Below are 17,453 nucleotides of genomic sequence, written 5' to 3' on the forward strand. Positions count from 1 at the left end.
GCGGGACTGACATATAGATCATAATATTTCCATACACCAAATATAGTTGACCTTTAGCATATAATATTAGATAAAAAGACCAAAACTTAAAAACTTAACTTTGATCACTAAACCATGAAAATGAGGTCAAGGTCAGATGACATCTGCCCGCTAGACATGTACACCTTACAATCATTCCATACAACAAATATAGTAGACCTATTGCATAAAATATGAGAAAAACAGACCAAAACACAAAAACTTAACTATAACCACTGAACCATGAAAATGAGGTCAAGGTCAGATGACACCTGTCAGTTGGACATGTACACCTTACAGTCCTTCCATACACGAAATACACTAGCCCTATTGCTTATGGTATCTGAGATATGGACTTGACCACCAAAACTTAACCATGTTCACTGATCCATGAAATGAGGTCGAGGTCAAGTGTAAACTGTCTGACGTGCATGAGGACCTTGCAAGGTATGCATATACCGAATAAAGTTATCCTATTATTAATAATAAGAGAGAATTCAACATTACAAAAATTCTGAACTTTTTTTATAAGTGGTCACTGAATCATGAAAATAAGGTCAAGGACATTGGACATGTGACTGACGGAAACTTCGTAACATGAGGCATCTATATACAAAGTATGAAGCATCCAGGTCTTTCACCTTCTAAAATATAAATATTTTAAGAAGTTAGCTAGCCCCGCCACCGGATCACTATCCCTATGTGGAGCTTTCTGCAACAAAAGTTGCAGGCTCGACAAAAATCTTCTCCTCAGGTGAGCGATTCAGGCTCTTGAGAGCCTCTTACTTTTGTGCCTATTATTCTCTATTCTGTAAACCCCATCCAGATAATCATGCATATGTCTCACATGAATCTTAATCACCACTAATTAATAGGTTTGAACATCTTAGTTTGAAGTTTTGTTGTCCTCTATCATAAGTATTATTCACAGACAGTTATTTCCTTTTCTTTGTTTTTGTGTGATTAATGTTTGATCATGTTTGTTGACTAACACTTTTTTATTTGTTTAAGTGTTAGCTGTCTCAGGAGTTAGGTATAAAGATATGTGTGGCACAGTGTATTGCAATACACCTTATCGCTATTTGTCCGCCATTATTGGATATCACACAGGTTCCCGTAAAATTATGACGTCATAATACAAAATAGCTGACGCCACAATGAAAAAGTGATTGTTATTTGCGTCAAAAGTTCAAGCGGCAGGGTCAGCCGGGAATAGCGATAAGGTTTATTGTCCATGCTGTAATGAAAATGATTTTAAATCGAAAACATACTGACAATTCCATGGGAGAAAAAAATGGAAAAAGATAAACCACAGTATACAAACACAACATAGAAACTAAAGACTGATTAATACATACAGAGGAAGATTTAGGGGAGGCCCAGGGGGCCTGGGATCCCCTTTTCTGGGAAAAATTTGGTTGATTATATAAGGAATCACTAAAGCATGACCGTAGATGGCCCTTCGACAGTCAGTGGGCCCCCACTTATGAAAATTTCTAGATCCACCACTGACATAACCAACCAAAAAACTAGGAAGCAGATAACATATCTTAACAACATTAAGACAAGATCATGTTCATTACATTGCCACCACAGGAAAATTACAACTAAATCTCACTCTCACTGACATGATAATTAAAATAAATATCAATCAAAAATAAAACTGGTTTACACAAGAGTATACATTTATTAACAAACAATAACAATGCACCAATCATTTCAATTAAACATCTTGTTAAGAACTTCTTTTTTCATTCCTATACAGTAAACTTGTCTTAGAACTGAAAGACTTGCTCCTTTTTGATGTGCTACATATTTCTGCCTATATGGGTCCAGGCATAATCTTCGACACTTGTATGATTTAAGATCCAAATTAACCTCATTTTTGCTGTACTCAGAATTGAAGTCGCTTTACCAGTCCAACTGTAATATAAAAATATGAATAAATCAAATAAAAAAGTTGTTTCTGTTGTTTATCATTGAATGATATTCAACTAAGGACTAGGTACGATAAGGCCTGTTTTTGGCCCAGCTATTTTCTCATTTTTCACAATCTGTTTTGGAAAGCTACTTTTTATGTTATAACATTACCGGATGTTTGAAGTTTGTTTTGATATTGAATGATATTCCACAAAGGACTAGGTATGATAAGGCCCATTTTTGGCCCGCTATTTTCTCGATTTACAAATTCTGTTTTGGAAAGCTACTTTTTATGTTGAAACATTCCCTGATGTTTGAAGTTTGTTTTGATATACTTCAAAACCACTAATATTTGCAACTGATGAGGGGGGTATACATTCTGTTATTATTCAAATATTGTAATTATTATTCACTTTGAAGGTGTTCAGTACAACTAGTTTTTAGTTTTTTAAGTGCCTGCACCAACTTGACCCAGGATTTTTTTTATTCCAATGTCATGAGAACTTTTTGCTGTCTAAATGGCCATATTTTTCTCCGGGTCACACTATTAAATTTTAAGAAACAAGGGCCAAAAATCAGGTAGACGCACACTATAAATTTAAAGAAACAATGGCCAAAAATCATAATCTCCCTTTTACCCCCCTCACCTCACCCATTTCAGAAAATTTATGGTTTTCAAGTTCATCCAAACAAACTTTAAACCTAAGGAAATGTTTTAACATGATAAGTAGCTTTCAAGTACAAATTTTGAAAAATGAGAAAATAGGGGATCCAAAAACAGGCCTTATCGTACCTTGTCCTTTCTTGGAAGTACATCTTTTTTCCGACGTAGTCGGTATAGTTTCGGTTTGTGCACTTTGAACTTAAGGACACTTCACTATGGCAACAGACTATGCATGCTCGTAAATCCTTTCTGTGATTGGACAAAATGCTGTCATGTTGGGTGATTTGGTTGTGTTTGAAAAAACATCTCGAAAATTATATCGTGATCGAAAGCAAGTGAAAAACTATAAATATTTGAACTAGATCTTATAAAGATTTATATTTTTATTAAAATAATTGTTTCTCCAATAGCTCTTTGCATCCATGACAGCTGTTTATTCGGGACAATTATATAATTATATAATTTTTAATGTAAACTTTGTTGTACGATTGTACCTGACTTTTAGAACGCACCTAGGCATGTGAGATTTCCTCTGGGTTTTGGAGTGAATGTAAACAGAAAGATACTACTTATACTACCAATAGTTTCTAGCTTTGTTAACCATGAATTAAGTTTAATGTAAACAGTAGAAAAATGTATATTTGTTTCTTTTTATTTGCACAAGATTTTTTTTTAAATAAAAATTTTAGGTGTCATCACAATATTCTTATATATAAATTGCCTTTCTTATATAACCAGACTTAGTAAACAATTTCTTGTGTTACATTCAGATGGAGATTTTATTAAAGAGGTCCTGCATCATTAAGTCATTGTGCTTCTGAAGGTTATCGAAATGATAGTTTTAAACATATACTCAAATTTAAATACGTCGGATATCTTTTTTAAAGATAGTGCTTGTTCCACAATGTGTTTCTAAAGACAAGATGAATAAACCATACAATCTAGTTAAACAATATTCTTACAAAATTATTGGCGACATTTGAAATTCTTAAACTATTAATTTGTCCAGAACATTATCAATGATCTATGACAATGAACCTCAACTTGAAAAATTAAAAATAAGGAGATGTGGTGTGATTGACTTTGAAATTATACACCAAAGTGAAGTCTAGTGCATGTAAGCAATTGTAGGCAACTGTAAAACCTTTTATGAAACTGTATATTTACAAAAGGTTTGGAAATTAGTAAATTTAACAATAAATGTCTCCTTACCTGAATCTTGTCCTGTGAATTTGCGTTTTAAGTTTGGTTTTTGCTCTGGTGGTTTTCCTGCTTTTGGTAACAGGTGACCTGGTGTTGGTGGAGGTTTGTTACTAAAGTAATCCATTTTCAATGACTGAAAAATAATTAATATCAGTATAATATGAAAACAAAGACTATGGGGTATCATAAAATTGAGAATGGAAATGGGGAATGTATCAAAGAGACAACAACCCGACCATAGAAAAAACAACAGCAGAAGGTCACCAACAGGTCTTCAATGTAACGAGAAATTCCCGCACCCGGAGGCGTTCTTCAGCTGGCCCCTTAGCAAATATATACTAGTTCAGTGATAATGAACGCCATGCTAATTTCCAAATTGTACACAAGAAACTAAAATTAAAATAATACAAGACTATGTCAGACACATAATCAGTATATATGCAAAAATGCAACGTAATAGTGCTTTTATTGCTGTTCTTCATCTCAAAGTCACAGTGAGGCATTCAACATAGAGCAGAATAAAAAAAAACGCTCACCTCACTGCAAGGTTAAGTAGTCCCTAGCAATGACTTGAACGGAATTCTTTACAAAATTTATTTGGATAGACTTTGTAAGATGCAGTTTATTTATATCTTGTATTTTACTGACGGTGTAAGTTTACAAAATTAAACTGTAGATATAGATATATATGTCTCACTGTTTTTTTTTATAGAAAGAATTGTTCCTCTGAAAATAAGCTAATATTTGCAACAAAATCTAAATAATTGTCCAGAGTATTGCTTTTATTTCTAAATCATCTTAACATATTAACCTTAATAAAAATGTTTAAAATTACTTTAGAATCTACTATTCTGTGACCAAATCATTCAGAGAATGACTAACCTGTACGGTAATAAGTGATTGCTGGTCAGGTCATATCTAAAACTGTAGACAATTGAATTGTTTTTACTGCCATTAAAACCCATTTAATGCTAACTAAACACTAACTCTCAGTTGAAAGGTCCACAGTGACTTTGAGATGAAACATAAAAGGTGATTTTCCTTGTTAGCTGTTTGTTGAGTTTTGTTTCATTAATCAAAACTTCTCATTGATTCCTTCCCATTACCTATGTTTCAACTTACAAGTCAGACCTTTATTAACAGTTGCTCATTGAGAATTCCAAAAGTTACCTTTCAAGAGATATGACCTCTTTAATGAGATTCATATGGTATCAACAGAAACATTTGACATTAATCAACAAAGCAGCATTTTATAAATACCTCTGTAGCTGAACATCTCTGTAGTGGATCCATGGCCAGTAGTTTTTTCATTATACACAATAAATCTTCTGTCCCAGCTATAAACACATCTTTTAGATCATACCCAGGGAATACCTTAAACTTCACAAAGTCTGGTAAATCTTTCATACTCTGTAATAATAAACATAGATCATTCCCTAGAAAATATCTTAAACACCACATACATGTAGTTTAGTAAATCTTTCATTCTCTAGTATTAGTAGTCTGTAAGATCAAATCTAATATTGGATCAAGATAATATCTTAAACTTATTAAACATTTCTTTAAGTGAATACTTCATACTCAGTATTGTAAAACAAGAACCATAGCCTTGGAATATATGAAAACTTCACAAGTATTCATCATGTTCTCATCCAGTATAAGAAAACATATATGTTAGTTCACAGAATCCATTTCAAAAGTAGAATAATCCTTATCATATCTGTCATTGTCCTTGATTCCTCTTATGATTTACCTGATTACCTTTATTTATAAAAAGTAAAGGTACCAAAAAGGGTGTTGAAAAAATGAAAATCCTGTATAAAGGTCTGTTGAAAAAATGAAAATCCTGTATAAAGGTCTGTTGAAAACATGTTAGTTCTACACTTACTGCCCATGTTTCCTCAGATGGTGTACCTAACATCTGGAATATTCTACTTAACTGGTCTAAATCTGAATCTCCTGGTAAAAATGGTACCTGCAAAATCACAAGTCTCAAATATTTATTACAGTTTGAGCACTTTCATTAAGATAAAAGAATAGTTATCTTCAACAATACATCCCAATATACTAAGTATATGTAACTGATGGTGTATGGTCTTATTCTTTGTATAATAAACCATGTACATTACAGATCTAGGTGTGAATAAGGACTATTCTAACTAAATGTTTACAACATACTACCTACAACACATCATCTGGATTCAACTCTTTTTAAAAAGTCTATATATAAATACATCCAATTTTGGAATAGGTTTTATTGTTCGTGAATGTAACAAGGGGCTCTCAAGAGCCTGAATCGCTCACCCTAATTTTTTGGTTAAATCTTTCATCAATGATATTTTGGCTTTTCAATTTATTTAAATGTTCTTTGAATCGTCCTATTTTCTTTAAAAGCAAAAAAAAATAATTCATTTTCTCCTATGTTCTATTTTAGCCATAGGAGCTATGTTTCTTGACGTACAAGTAAATAAAATATAAAATTTATACTAGATACTCTGAAACTCATTTAGCCTAAGTTTTGCTGAAATTGATACAGCAGTTTCAAAGGAGAAGATTTTTTAAAGTAAGTCAACATGATGAACAAATTGTGAAAAAAGTCTTTAAAGGACAATAACTCCTTAAGGGGTCAATTGACAATTTTGGTCAAATTGACTTATTTGTAGATCTTACTTTGCTTAACATTTTTGCTATTAACAGTTTATCTGTATCTATAATAATATTCAAGATAATAACCAACCAGATGCTCCGCAGGGCGCAGCTTTATACGACCGCAGAGGTTGAACCCTGAACGGTTGGGGCAAGTATGGACACAACATTCAAGCTGGATACAGCTCTAAATTTGGCTTGTGATTAAATAGTTGACACAGCATAGGTTTCTGACACAGAATGAATGTGGTCTAATGAACTTAAAAATTTTGTTTTGCCTTTGAGCAATTCACTATGCTGTTGAATATTAATCCTCTCAAAAAAATGGTTGAAGAAATTTCTTTTTATTTATGAAATTTCAAATGAGAAAAATTTAATTCCTCCCCCCCCCAATTTTTTTTCACATCCCCCTATCATTTATTCCAAAACTAATCACAATTCAAATTTCTAATGGTACGAAAACCAAAAAAAATGCTTATTTGGACCCTTTTTGGCCCCTAATTCCTAAACTGTAAGGACCAAAACTCCCAAAATCAATACCAATCTTCCTTTTGTGGTCATACACCTGATTAAATTTCATAGATTTCCATTCACTAATACTAAAGTTATGGTGCAAAAAAGTTGATTCAACTACTATTCTATACAAAGAAAGATAACTCCAATTGATTTCTGGTTACTTAAAAACCAAGAAAAATGCTTATTTGGACCTCTTTTGGCCCCTTTATTTCTAAACTGTTAGAAACAAAACTCCCAAAATCAATCCCAACCTTCCTTTTGTGGTTATAAACTTTGTGTCAAAATTTCATTGATTTCTATTTACTTAAACTAAAGTTACTGTGTGAAAAAAAAAATGCTTATTTGGGCCCTTTTTGGCCCCTAATTCCTAAAATGTTGGGATCAAAACGCCCAAAATCAATCCAAACCTTCCTTTTGTGGTTATAAACTTTGTGTCAAAATTTCATTGATTTCTATTTACTTAAACTAAAGTTACTGTGTGAAAAAAAAAAATGCTTATTTGGGCCCTTTTTGGCCCCTAATTCCTAAAATGTTGGGATCAAAACTCCCAAAATCAATCCCAACCTTCCGTTTGTGGTCATAAACCTTGTGTTAAAATTTCATAGATTTCTATTCCCTTTTACTAAAGTTAGAGTGCGAAAACTAAAAGTATTCGGACGACGACGACGACGACGCCAACGTGATAGCAATATACGACGAAAATTTTTCAAATTTTGCGGTCGTATAAAAACTGCAAAATTTCATTAAAATCATCAATTCAGGGGCATTATACCTGAAAAACCAGTTACCCAATTCGGCTGAAAATTTCAGGACATGTAGACCTTGACCTAATAAATACTTGAACTTCTTATTGTCTTATTTAATCTAAATGCTGGAGTTTTTGAGAAATAAGCCAAAAACTGAATTTTACCCTGTGTTCTATTTTTAGCCATGACGGCCATGTATTTTGACAAAATAGAAAATAAAACACAAACTTTATTTTATACACCCTACTAATCATTCAGTTGAAGTTTGGTTGAATTTGGTTGAGTAGTTTTAGAGGAGAAGATTTTTTAAAGTTAGCAAATATGATGAACAAATTGTGAAAAATTGTCATTAAAGGACAATAACCCCTTAAGGGGTCAATTGACAATTTTGGTCATATTAACTTATTTGTAGATCTTACTTTGCTGATCATTTTTGCTGTTCACAGTTTATCTTTATCTATATTAATATTCAAGATAATGACCAAAAACTGCAAAATTTCCTTAAAATTACCAATTACGTGGCAGCAACCCAACAATGGGTTGTTTGATCCATCTGAAAATTTCAGGGCTGATAGATCTTAAACTAAAGAACATTTTTACCCATTGTCAGATTTGCTCTAAATGCTTTCGTTTTTGAGATATAAGCCAAAAACTGCATTTGACCCCTTTGTTCTATTTTTAGCAATGGCGACCATGTTTGTTGATAGATCAAAACTTCGGAAACAATTTATAAACTAGATACCCTACATTCAGTTAAAGTTTGGAAGTATTTGGCCTAGTAGTTTCAGAGGAGAAGATTCTTGAAATAGTTTACGACGACGACGACGGACGCCAAGTGATGGCATAAGCTCACTTGGCCCTTTGGGCCAGGTGAGCTAAAATTCTCAAAAGAATTTTGTCTATTAACATAGTTATTAAAGTCATATGCAACCAGTGACCATATTTTTTTACAAGAAGGGTCACACTAAGGTCACTTGTATATGAAAAATATGTCAGTGAACTGCTTCCTGGAAGCAAGCCATTTAATAATGAATACTATTTATTTTGTAATAAAAAACATATGCATTTTTTTTGGAATTTGAGGTTTCATATTACTTTAAATATCTTATTTGTTATATGTTGATCCACTTTGTTTAGAAGTTATCTCCCATTCCTATTTTCTTTCAGCTGGTCTAACTTATCTCCTCCTTTTCAGCCAGTATTGTGGATTCATTTTTATTCCTGGTATACCAATTTTCGTGGGTTTTGTGGGTCACAGCGAACCACGAATTTAAGAATTCAACGAAGAATAATCCTGATAAATGTGTTTGAAGTTGGATGTCTATTTCCGGTTATGGTATGCAGTTTTAGTATAGTGTTGACTAGCGATAAACATTGTAACATAAAACGTGTTTTTTATTGAAAGAAGTTACAAGTATTTTAATTAAATTAAAAACAAATATATCAAATATCACTGATAATTTACTTTTTAAAATCGATTAAAACTGTTCATGGAAAATAACTGTTGTTAATTACCGTGTCATAGTATGGTTTACTAGTGATTAAAAGTCAATAGGATTAAGTACGGGAATATTGCCCGTAGGTAATATTGTTTATGACAGGAACATTTATTTTCACACCTTTTACTTATATGACTGTTTATTATATCGTGATTAGAGAAATGAGCTTTCAATCATATAGTTTTGATTGCCTTATAGAATCCCGACAAGCATTTACAAATTGTAAAACAAACAAATAATTAGTTGTCTTTGTCCATTATTGTAATAGAAGTTTTCAACGAACACTTTAACCTAAAATGACCAAGCGAGGATTTTGACGATTCAAAATTTTTTCAATGAATTTCTTCTTTTTTGTTTGTTTTATCATTGATCAAACCAAGGAGGTTATATGATCTCCTAAATCAAAAAGAAATCCACGAATTACGCATCTGATTTTTTTTCTTTTGTAATCAGCGATCCACGAATTTACGTATACCACGAAACGTCATTTTTTCTCTATCCACGAAAATTGATACCCACGAAAAAAAATGAATCCACAGTAAGTTTGGAGTTATCCCCCATTATCAAGGTAAAGCTTTTTATATCATGCAATTCTTTAGGTCAACATTTAACCTTCTTTTATAAAGTTATTTATTATTCAGGTGTTTTCTTCAAATATCCTCTTTTAAATCTTAAATAATTTGTCAAAAATATTTTCATCTTCTCTTCTGAACAGGGGTGTAGAGAATTTTTTTCTGGATAAAAGGATTGGGCCGGCACCTTTATTATTGACTTTTAAGCAGAAAACTTTACATTGAAATTGCTAATTGATTCAAAGTCACTGTACCATGACCTAGGGTGCAGGGCCTCAAAATAGTTGTCAATCAGATATGTACAGATAGTAATACAGACTACCAATGATATACATTGTATCACAAGTAGTTTCTTGCAATCTAACTAAGCAGAAAACTTGCAGTCGACAGAAAAGCAATCTGTAAGTCTCACTTTCCACGACTTTTGTTGCAGGCAAGACAAAAAACTAAATCTGAACTAAATTTCAAAATCAATATATAGCCTGTTAATACAATCAATTTTATCTTGCTGTGCTCCATGATTGTCTTAATGTTTTTATTGTTCGTGAAAGCATGTATTACAATGAAATTGATGGGAAAATTGTAAGAGTATTTATCAGACTTTGTTTACATTCTGTATTTACATACTGCTCAGTATCCATATTTTTGCAGTAAAGTATGATCTTTTTCTCTGCACTGTGAAGTTAAGATTAAAAACCGAAACAAAAGTACTGGTACTATTTTTTTGCTTTGAATTTTGTCAAAGGAGTAGGTTCAGTAAGACCCCTTTTTGGCCCCAAAATATTGCAGTTTTACAAAATTGTGAAAATGTAATCTTTTAGCTATTTATTGTAAAGTAGAATGCTTCTGCTACACAAATGTTGGCTGTTTTTGACAATGCAATGTTGATATATCATTTAGTCATGCTAAATTACTGAAATCTTCACAATTTTAGCATTTTAGTTAAATTTTAGACAGTTTCAGTCTTAAAATGAAAACAGTCGCATTCGTGTTCATTCATAATATTGAAATGTAAGTTGTATTTGATGATAATACACAACATATATAAAGGTTGAGGATGAACACGGTCATTTTTGACAAAAACCATCTGAAAAGTGCAGATTTTTGGCATATTTGATAGGTTTTTCATATTTAAGCTTGAATAGGATTAATCAGTTATAATCTTTCACATAAATTAATTGAATCAATTGAAATAGACACATTAGTGTTTAAAAGTGTCCAAAATATTTCGTTAGATTAACCTGAAATTTGAGGCCAATATCAGCCATGACCAGATCTACTCCTTTGTGTATGTTTTTTTTTTTTGTGATATTAATACATAATATAACTTCAAATGACCTAATGGGAGATAACTAATACTCTATTGGGAATACAAGAAGTACAAGTTATCCAAAATATACAGCACAAATGTACATACGGAAAACATCCTAAAAACAATGACTCAATATTAAGAATAAGCAAACCCTTGGTAAACTATCTGTAAGTCAATATCCTACTACTCGTGTATCTACATCAAGAAAGAACAAACCCTAAGTAAAAGCTCTGCCAGTATACATCCAACTGCCCACATGTCTACACCAGTTCCATATTGCCTTGCTCCAAACAAAAGTTCTGGACATCTATACCACCTAAACATAAAAACATATTCAGTATCATTTATGTTTATTTAATAACTTTAAACCTGGCAAAATGTGCAAGGTCATTACTCTTGTACACAAAATGTTAAAATGTGTCAAATTCAGTTGTACAGTTGAACAAGCGTAAATCTTGCTTCTGCGACTAATTTCACAACAAACAAAATTTATTGTAATTTATACTGAAATGTTCATTACTTATGATAACTTTTACTTAAGATACTTTATGAAAAGAGCTGCTGATGTTTTTTACAAAGAAAAAAAAATGATTGTTTATACTAAACTAACTACATTTGTGCACAATTTTACCCTACAAAATTTGAATGACTCAAATAAGTAATTCCATGTTAGCTTGAGCTGAAAGTAAAAAAAAAAACAATTGAATTTGTTAACATTGCCCTGTATATACATGAAAAACTAGTGTTTCTACAAATAACACAGAAATCAATCTATTTGCATCCTCATCTTTTGCTCTCTGCTGGCTAGTTGTATACTAGTAATTGGAAATCATCTTATGCTATTATATTTATGTTATCATTGAAGAAATTGTAACCTGTTATATCTGTTTTCAAAGGAATGCAGTACAATGGTCTATTGTTCCTGTTACAGTATATCTTTCTCAATATTTGTAAATTTTTACATTATTACATGGATCATGATGAAGATTCAGGGATCTCCATGGCCTGTTTAATGATGGCGCCCCAACATCGTTCAAATGTCTTGTGCCATCGTCAAACGACCAGCCATGAAGGCGTGGCCTTGGAATGGTTACAAATGGCAATTATTCAGAATATTAAAACTTTGATTTAAAATGAAAATCCAAATAAATATTATTTAAATATGCAATGAATTATCATGTTCACCAATCCTTATGTGGAGGGATAAAATACTTTTAATCACGCTACACCGTCAGGCGTACTCACGATTTGTGATGGTGAAAGTTCCTCCATCGTTAATTTTCATCCATGGAGATCCCTGAGATTTCAATGATCGTCTCCATTTATTAATCATAATACCTACAACAGATTTCAATCACTCCACTGAGATTTAGTAAACTTTACTTGCAGCTAAACCATCCAGCTTATTCAATTATTTGATAAGTATAAAATTTTGTCTATGGGCAGGTTGTTGTACCTTTGACACATTCCCTTTTTATACACTCTTGGAATAGGTCAATTCGCTCGTAGCTCAACCTTTAAACTTACCTAGTAACAACTTGATTGGTATATACTCTTGAAGGTGATCCAAAAAATTTAGCCAAACCAAAATCTCCCAACTTAAGTAAGCCCTGATCATTGATCAATAAATTATTTGGTTTTAAGTCCTGAAAATAGATAGCACATTGTTTTATATAATTTGTTTTGTACATTTTGTCTTATATGTGTGCACAAGTTGAAATGTATACAATTTATGCAGGTGGCATTTTATATATTTTACCCAGCTACAACCCAAACTCAACTAAGAAAATAATTGTCCAGTCAATTTTTTTTTTTTTTTTAAATAAGCAGTACCCTTGACAATGGATGAAAACATTTGTTGTAAAAGTAAAACTATAAATAATATTGTTTCCCTTAGTTTATATGTGTATGTTTATAAGTATTTAGTGTATACAAACACATTGTCAATCATAACAACCTTCATTTTGTAAAAATAACACTATAGAAAAGAAAGAAAGACAAATTAATACAATATTCCTCTGTATACAGTTTAGTATACATGATAACTTACTCTGTGTAGAATCCAGTGGTGATGAAGGTATTCTAAACCTTTTAAAGTCTGTAATATGTAGGATTTGATATGACCAGGTGTTAGTACAATTGTATTGTCTTTGATTATTATCTGAAAAATATAATGTAAAATCAGTTAATAATTAATGAAATGTATAGTAAGTAGTTACCTTAATTCACTTTGTAATGGTCAACAGAATCAAAAACATCTTTTTTCACTGCACAAAACAAGAGTGTACCTTTGCATTAAAGCTTGTAGAACATTTTAATACTGTGGATTCATTATTATTTGTTGGATACCAATTTTCATGGTTTTCCCAGGTGCAGGTGAACCGAATTTGAATGTTCAATGAATTACAGATTTTCTATCAGGTTGTATACAGACTTTGGCAAAACCACCAAATTACATCTCCATGAAAAGGCAAGATTTCTGCAATCCACGAAAAATAAATGAATCCACAGTATCGGTTTATGAATCATATTCATATCATAAAAAAAACTGTTTGACCATTGAAAATTGGATATATTTTTACCTTTTCACTTCAAATATGATTAAATATACAAACAAATAGTCAGTGGCACATGTACTTTAAGCAGTGTGTACCAGCATTTTGCATTTGCGCCGATTTTTCTTTTCATTTGGGCCCGATTTTTTTACAGGTAAATTACAGGTGAATGTTATTTTTCATTTATCTTTATTGACCTCTCCCGGTAGCCAGTTGTACAAATGATATGAATTATCAACCATAACATGTATATGAAGTGGAAGAAAGATGTCGAGCAGGATAAGTCAATTTTAACGCCCAATGTTCACATACTTTCAAATCAAGAAATAACAATCTAAGATAAAAGCACTATGTTTATACTAAAATGGCAAATTAAAAATCTATTTACAACATTAAAATCCTTAAAACTGTAACATTAAAATCATAAATCTGTTAACGTTCTTGCCGAGTATTGATAGGCAACACAGCTAATATATTCCTTTCTAGTGACTTCGTCTCTTCTATATTTGTCGTAATTGTCATTAACGAAGTCCCATTTTTCTTTCTCTGGCTTTTCTCAACTTAAATTTAAGTGAACAATGTTTATAACCAAATTTTACCAATATACCTTCAAAGAAGAGTACAAGTAAAGATTTACTCACCTGTGTCAAACTGTAAATGCAATTAGGAGCAAATATAAAATCGGCGCAAATGAAAGAATGACAATTTCAAAAATTGGCGCAAATGTCATATGCCCCTTTTAAGTGAATATTAAGAACACACAAACATATAACTTAATGCATCATACCTCTAAATCAGTATCCATGAAATCAAACACTAAACTGACATTTGATCTGTGTCCAAAAACATCTTGTAACTGAAATGATTACAAAAAACAACAATAAAAAAGCATCCAGAAAAAAAGATAGATGTATTAATTTAAAGAAATACTATTTCATTGTTGATCATCGTTATAAAAGAATCTAGTTGTCTTTTCAGATTTCAGTTTGTTATTGAGTTGTTGACTCATTTACATATACCGGTACACTATATTTCTTTTAATTCATATTTCGTAAAAATCAAAAAGAACAAATATAGTTGATTTATTGATTACTGTTTGCTAAATCTGATAAATATTGAATGTACATGCAGGATAATTTGTAATTTAAAAATTACAAATTAAAAATATATAAATCCTTAGAGGTAAATATGAAAATTGCAGTTCTTACACCTATGATATGGTGGTGTTTAAGTTCCTGTAGAAGTTTAATTTCTCTCAATGCTGTCCTGTTTATACCATCAGCAGCTTCCTCTCTAGTTCCTACTTTTATCTGAAATGTATTTTACATCTTTTAGGAAATAAAAATATAATCTAATTCAATGGTTCACACATCTAAATAGATATTTTATTATATATCATTACAATATAGAAGTTGATTCATTTGATAAGAATATTAATTATAATCAGTAAGTTATTAAATTTATTTCTTTTTTTATCTGCTGTTAATAATGAGGCTTCTAAAAAAAAAGGAAGAGCATATGCAAGACTGTAGTCAGGACAATAAAAATCAAAGTCAAGGAGTAAACAAAGACTCATAAAACCTAGACGTTTACATCAACAGTTACAAATAATAAATAAGAACTAAAAACCGGGAGTAAAATCAGGTGCTCCGGGAAGGTAAGCATTTCCTGCACCGTATAGGGCTCCTGTCGTGTTATTTCTTTGTTCAGTTCGGTAATGATGCAAGGTTATTATGACTGAGGAAGAATATCAGATACATGTATGATTTCTGACACACTTTTGTCATAATGGCCAATCGGCTCATGATGGGGACTGTAAAATTTCACCTTTTAGAGTTTTGTCATTTTGATTATCTTATATCATATTTGATTATCTTGTATCATATTTTACGAAGTACAAAAAATGTAGAACCATTTATATGTTTTTTTTTAATACATGCATTAAGGTGTTGAAACATGAACAACTGACCTTTTTCACAGCAACAATATTTCCTGTCTCAAGGTCTTTAGCCTTATATACTGTAGCAAACTGAAATATAAAAAAAACCAAGTCAAATCATCAAACTTGTCTAATCTGTTATTTAGTATAGCTGTAGATACTTTACCTAAACATGATACCAGTGTAATACCTCGATACGAGTCTTGATCTTTAACAGCTCCCTTACTCTTATTAATGGAATTAATTATTCCCTTTGGTATATGTACTAAATGGCTCGTTGTTTTTGCTGTTTTTATACTATTGCATTTTGAAAATTTCGCAATTCACATGGCTAAAGAAAGGGTCATAATCCTTAAAGTCATAAGAAACCTCAAATAAAAAAAAAAGTGCATATGTTTTTTATAACAAAATTGATAGTCTTCCACCTGAACGAAACCCTCCTAGTAAAAATCCTGTAATCGCAATACACATTGATATGTCATCAGCATGTTAAGGTTCATGTGGACCCTATGGATAAAATGGCTGTATTTTCACCTCAAAATTTACTCTGTGTACAGACAAACCTGTGCATCTGGAAAAGTTTTAAGGCATAGCATGCTCTAGATAAATAAAATTCAAATACATTGTACATGTGTATGATTAAAAAAAATCATAACTTAACTGGATTTTTCCATGCACTTTTTTCGTCCCTGCAGAAGATGATTAAATTAATAAACAGTTGAGTTTACCTTGAATGGTCCACTCAGGTACACAGTTTAAATCACCAATTGTTGTCAGGTATCTATTGTCCATGTCAATTAAAAACCTTACTTCAATTATTACCTGTGAAGAAGTTCTCAAACCTGTTTCACAACTTAGTTTATTTTGGCACCTTCTGGAGGAATGAAAAAAAGTGCATTGCAAAATCCTTGTAAGTTTTTATTTTTCTTAAACATAAAACATATTTGAAATCTATTTGTCTAGGGCATGCTATGCCTTAAAACTTTTCCAAATGCACAGGTTTGTCTGTACACAGACTAAATTTTGAGGTGAAAATACTGTCATTTTAGCCTTAGGGTCCACATGAACCTTAAACACGTGCTCAATACCCATGTTTTTTGTTATTTGTTTACTATAAGGTGGCAATCAGTAAAATTCAGCTTCAATACACGGCATTTAATGAGCAGCCATATTTGTTAAATCATAAGAGAGAGAGAAAAAATGACGGTTATATGATATATTTGCGAAAAAAGGGAAAAAAATCGTGTACAGAGGACTCAGTTTATGATACATACATGCATTGGTTCAAGAATTGGATAAACATGACTTTTCACCACTCACTCGTTTCTTATGACTTTTTAATATTATATTCAGAAAATAGGACAAACATGAGTTTAAAACTCTTTTTTCTGAATGCTATTGAAAAAAAAGGTTTGTTTAAAAATGGCATACAAATTATCCCTTGATTTACGTTTCAAGATTATTGTTTTGCCATCAATTCTACCTGTCCTTCTCCAAGAAAGTCAAGTTTTTCATATCTTTTCAACTTTTCATCAATGCCCATATTTTTAAACAGGAAATGAACAAACTGTTGCAGTTTTAGAGTGCATTCCGGATAAGACCTTGAAAATATCCGTATTGGGAAGGTCTTATAACCGCTGCAACGTTTGTTTTAACCACAGACATATATAATATAGACAATATAGTATTAATTTATATTTCTCTGTTTTAACCAAAATATTGTTAAAATGTTTGTATAATAAAAAACATGATATTTTCTAACGTTATTTGTAAAGTTAAAAAAAAAAAATATGTTCCCTTGTGTTTATTCAATGCTCTAAACATACGGAAATTTTATAGAAAATTCACAGCCTTTATCCTTGT

The 17,453-nt window shown here is 31.5% G+C and overlaps 1 protein-coding gene across 1 annotated transcript; it reads right to left on the reverse strand.

Moving 5' to 3' along the window:
- Positions 1-1,685: 1,685 nt before the first annotated feature.
- Positions 1,686-17,181, reverse strand: LOC134685376 (cyclin-dependent kinase 7-like). The gene is made up of 11 exons (XM_063545089.1): positions 17,074-17,181; positions 15,621-15,680; positions 14,860-14,961; positions 14,439-14,507; positions 13,147-13,257; positions 12,624-12,742; positions 11,313-11,412; positions 5,694-5,780; positions 5,066-5,215; positions 3,815-3,938; positions 1,686-1,941 (listed from the first exon to the last, which is right to left on the reverse strand). The coding sequence occupies exons 1-11, from the start codon at positions 17,131-17,133 to the stop codon at positions 1,913-1,915; spliced, it is 1,011 nt and encodes a 336-aa protein (XP_063401159.1). The 5' UTR covers positions 17,134-17,181; the 3' UTR covers positions 1,686-1,912.
- Positions 17,182-17,453: the final 272 nt, after the last annotated feature.

Source organism: Mytilus trossulus, chromosome 1 (genome assembly GCF_036588685.1).
Source record: "Mytilus trossulus isolate FHL-02 chromosome 1, PNRI_Mtr1.1.1.hap1, whole genome shotgun sequence".
In the NCBI taxonomy this organism is placed as follows: domain Eukaryota; kingdom Metazoa; phylum Mollusca; class Bivalvia; order Mytilida; family Mytilidae; genus Mytilus; species Mytilus trossulus.

Bases quoted from the DNA above. Each gene is read 5' to 3' on its own strand.
- LOC134685376 (XM_063545089.1), bottom strand. From the start codon at position 17,133: ATGGGCATTGATGAAAAGTTGAAAAGATATGAAAAACTTGACTTTCTT. The intron at 12,743-13,146 runs GTAAGTTATCAT...ATCTATTTTCAG, and splicing joins ACCACTGGATTCTACACAGA to GACTTAAAACCAAATAATTT. The intron at 11,413-12,623 runs GTAAGTTTAAAG...TTTTATGTTTAG, and splicing joins ACCAATCAAGTTGTTACTAG to GTGGTATAGATGTCCAGAAC.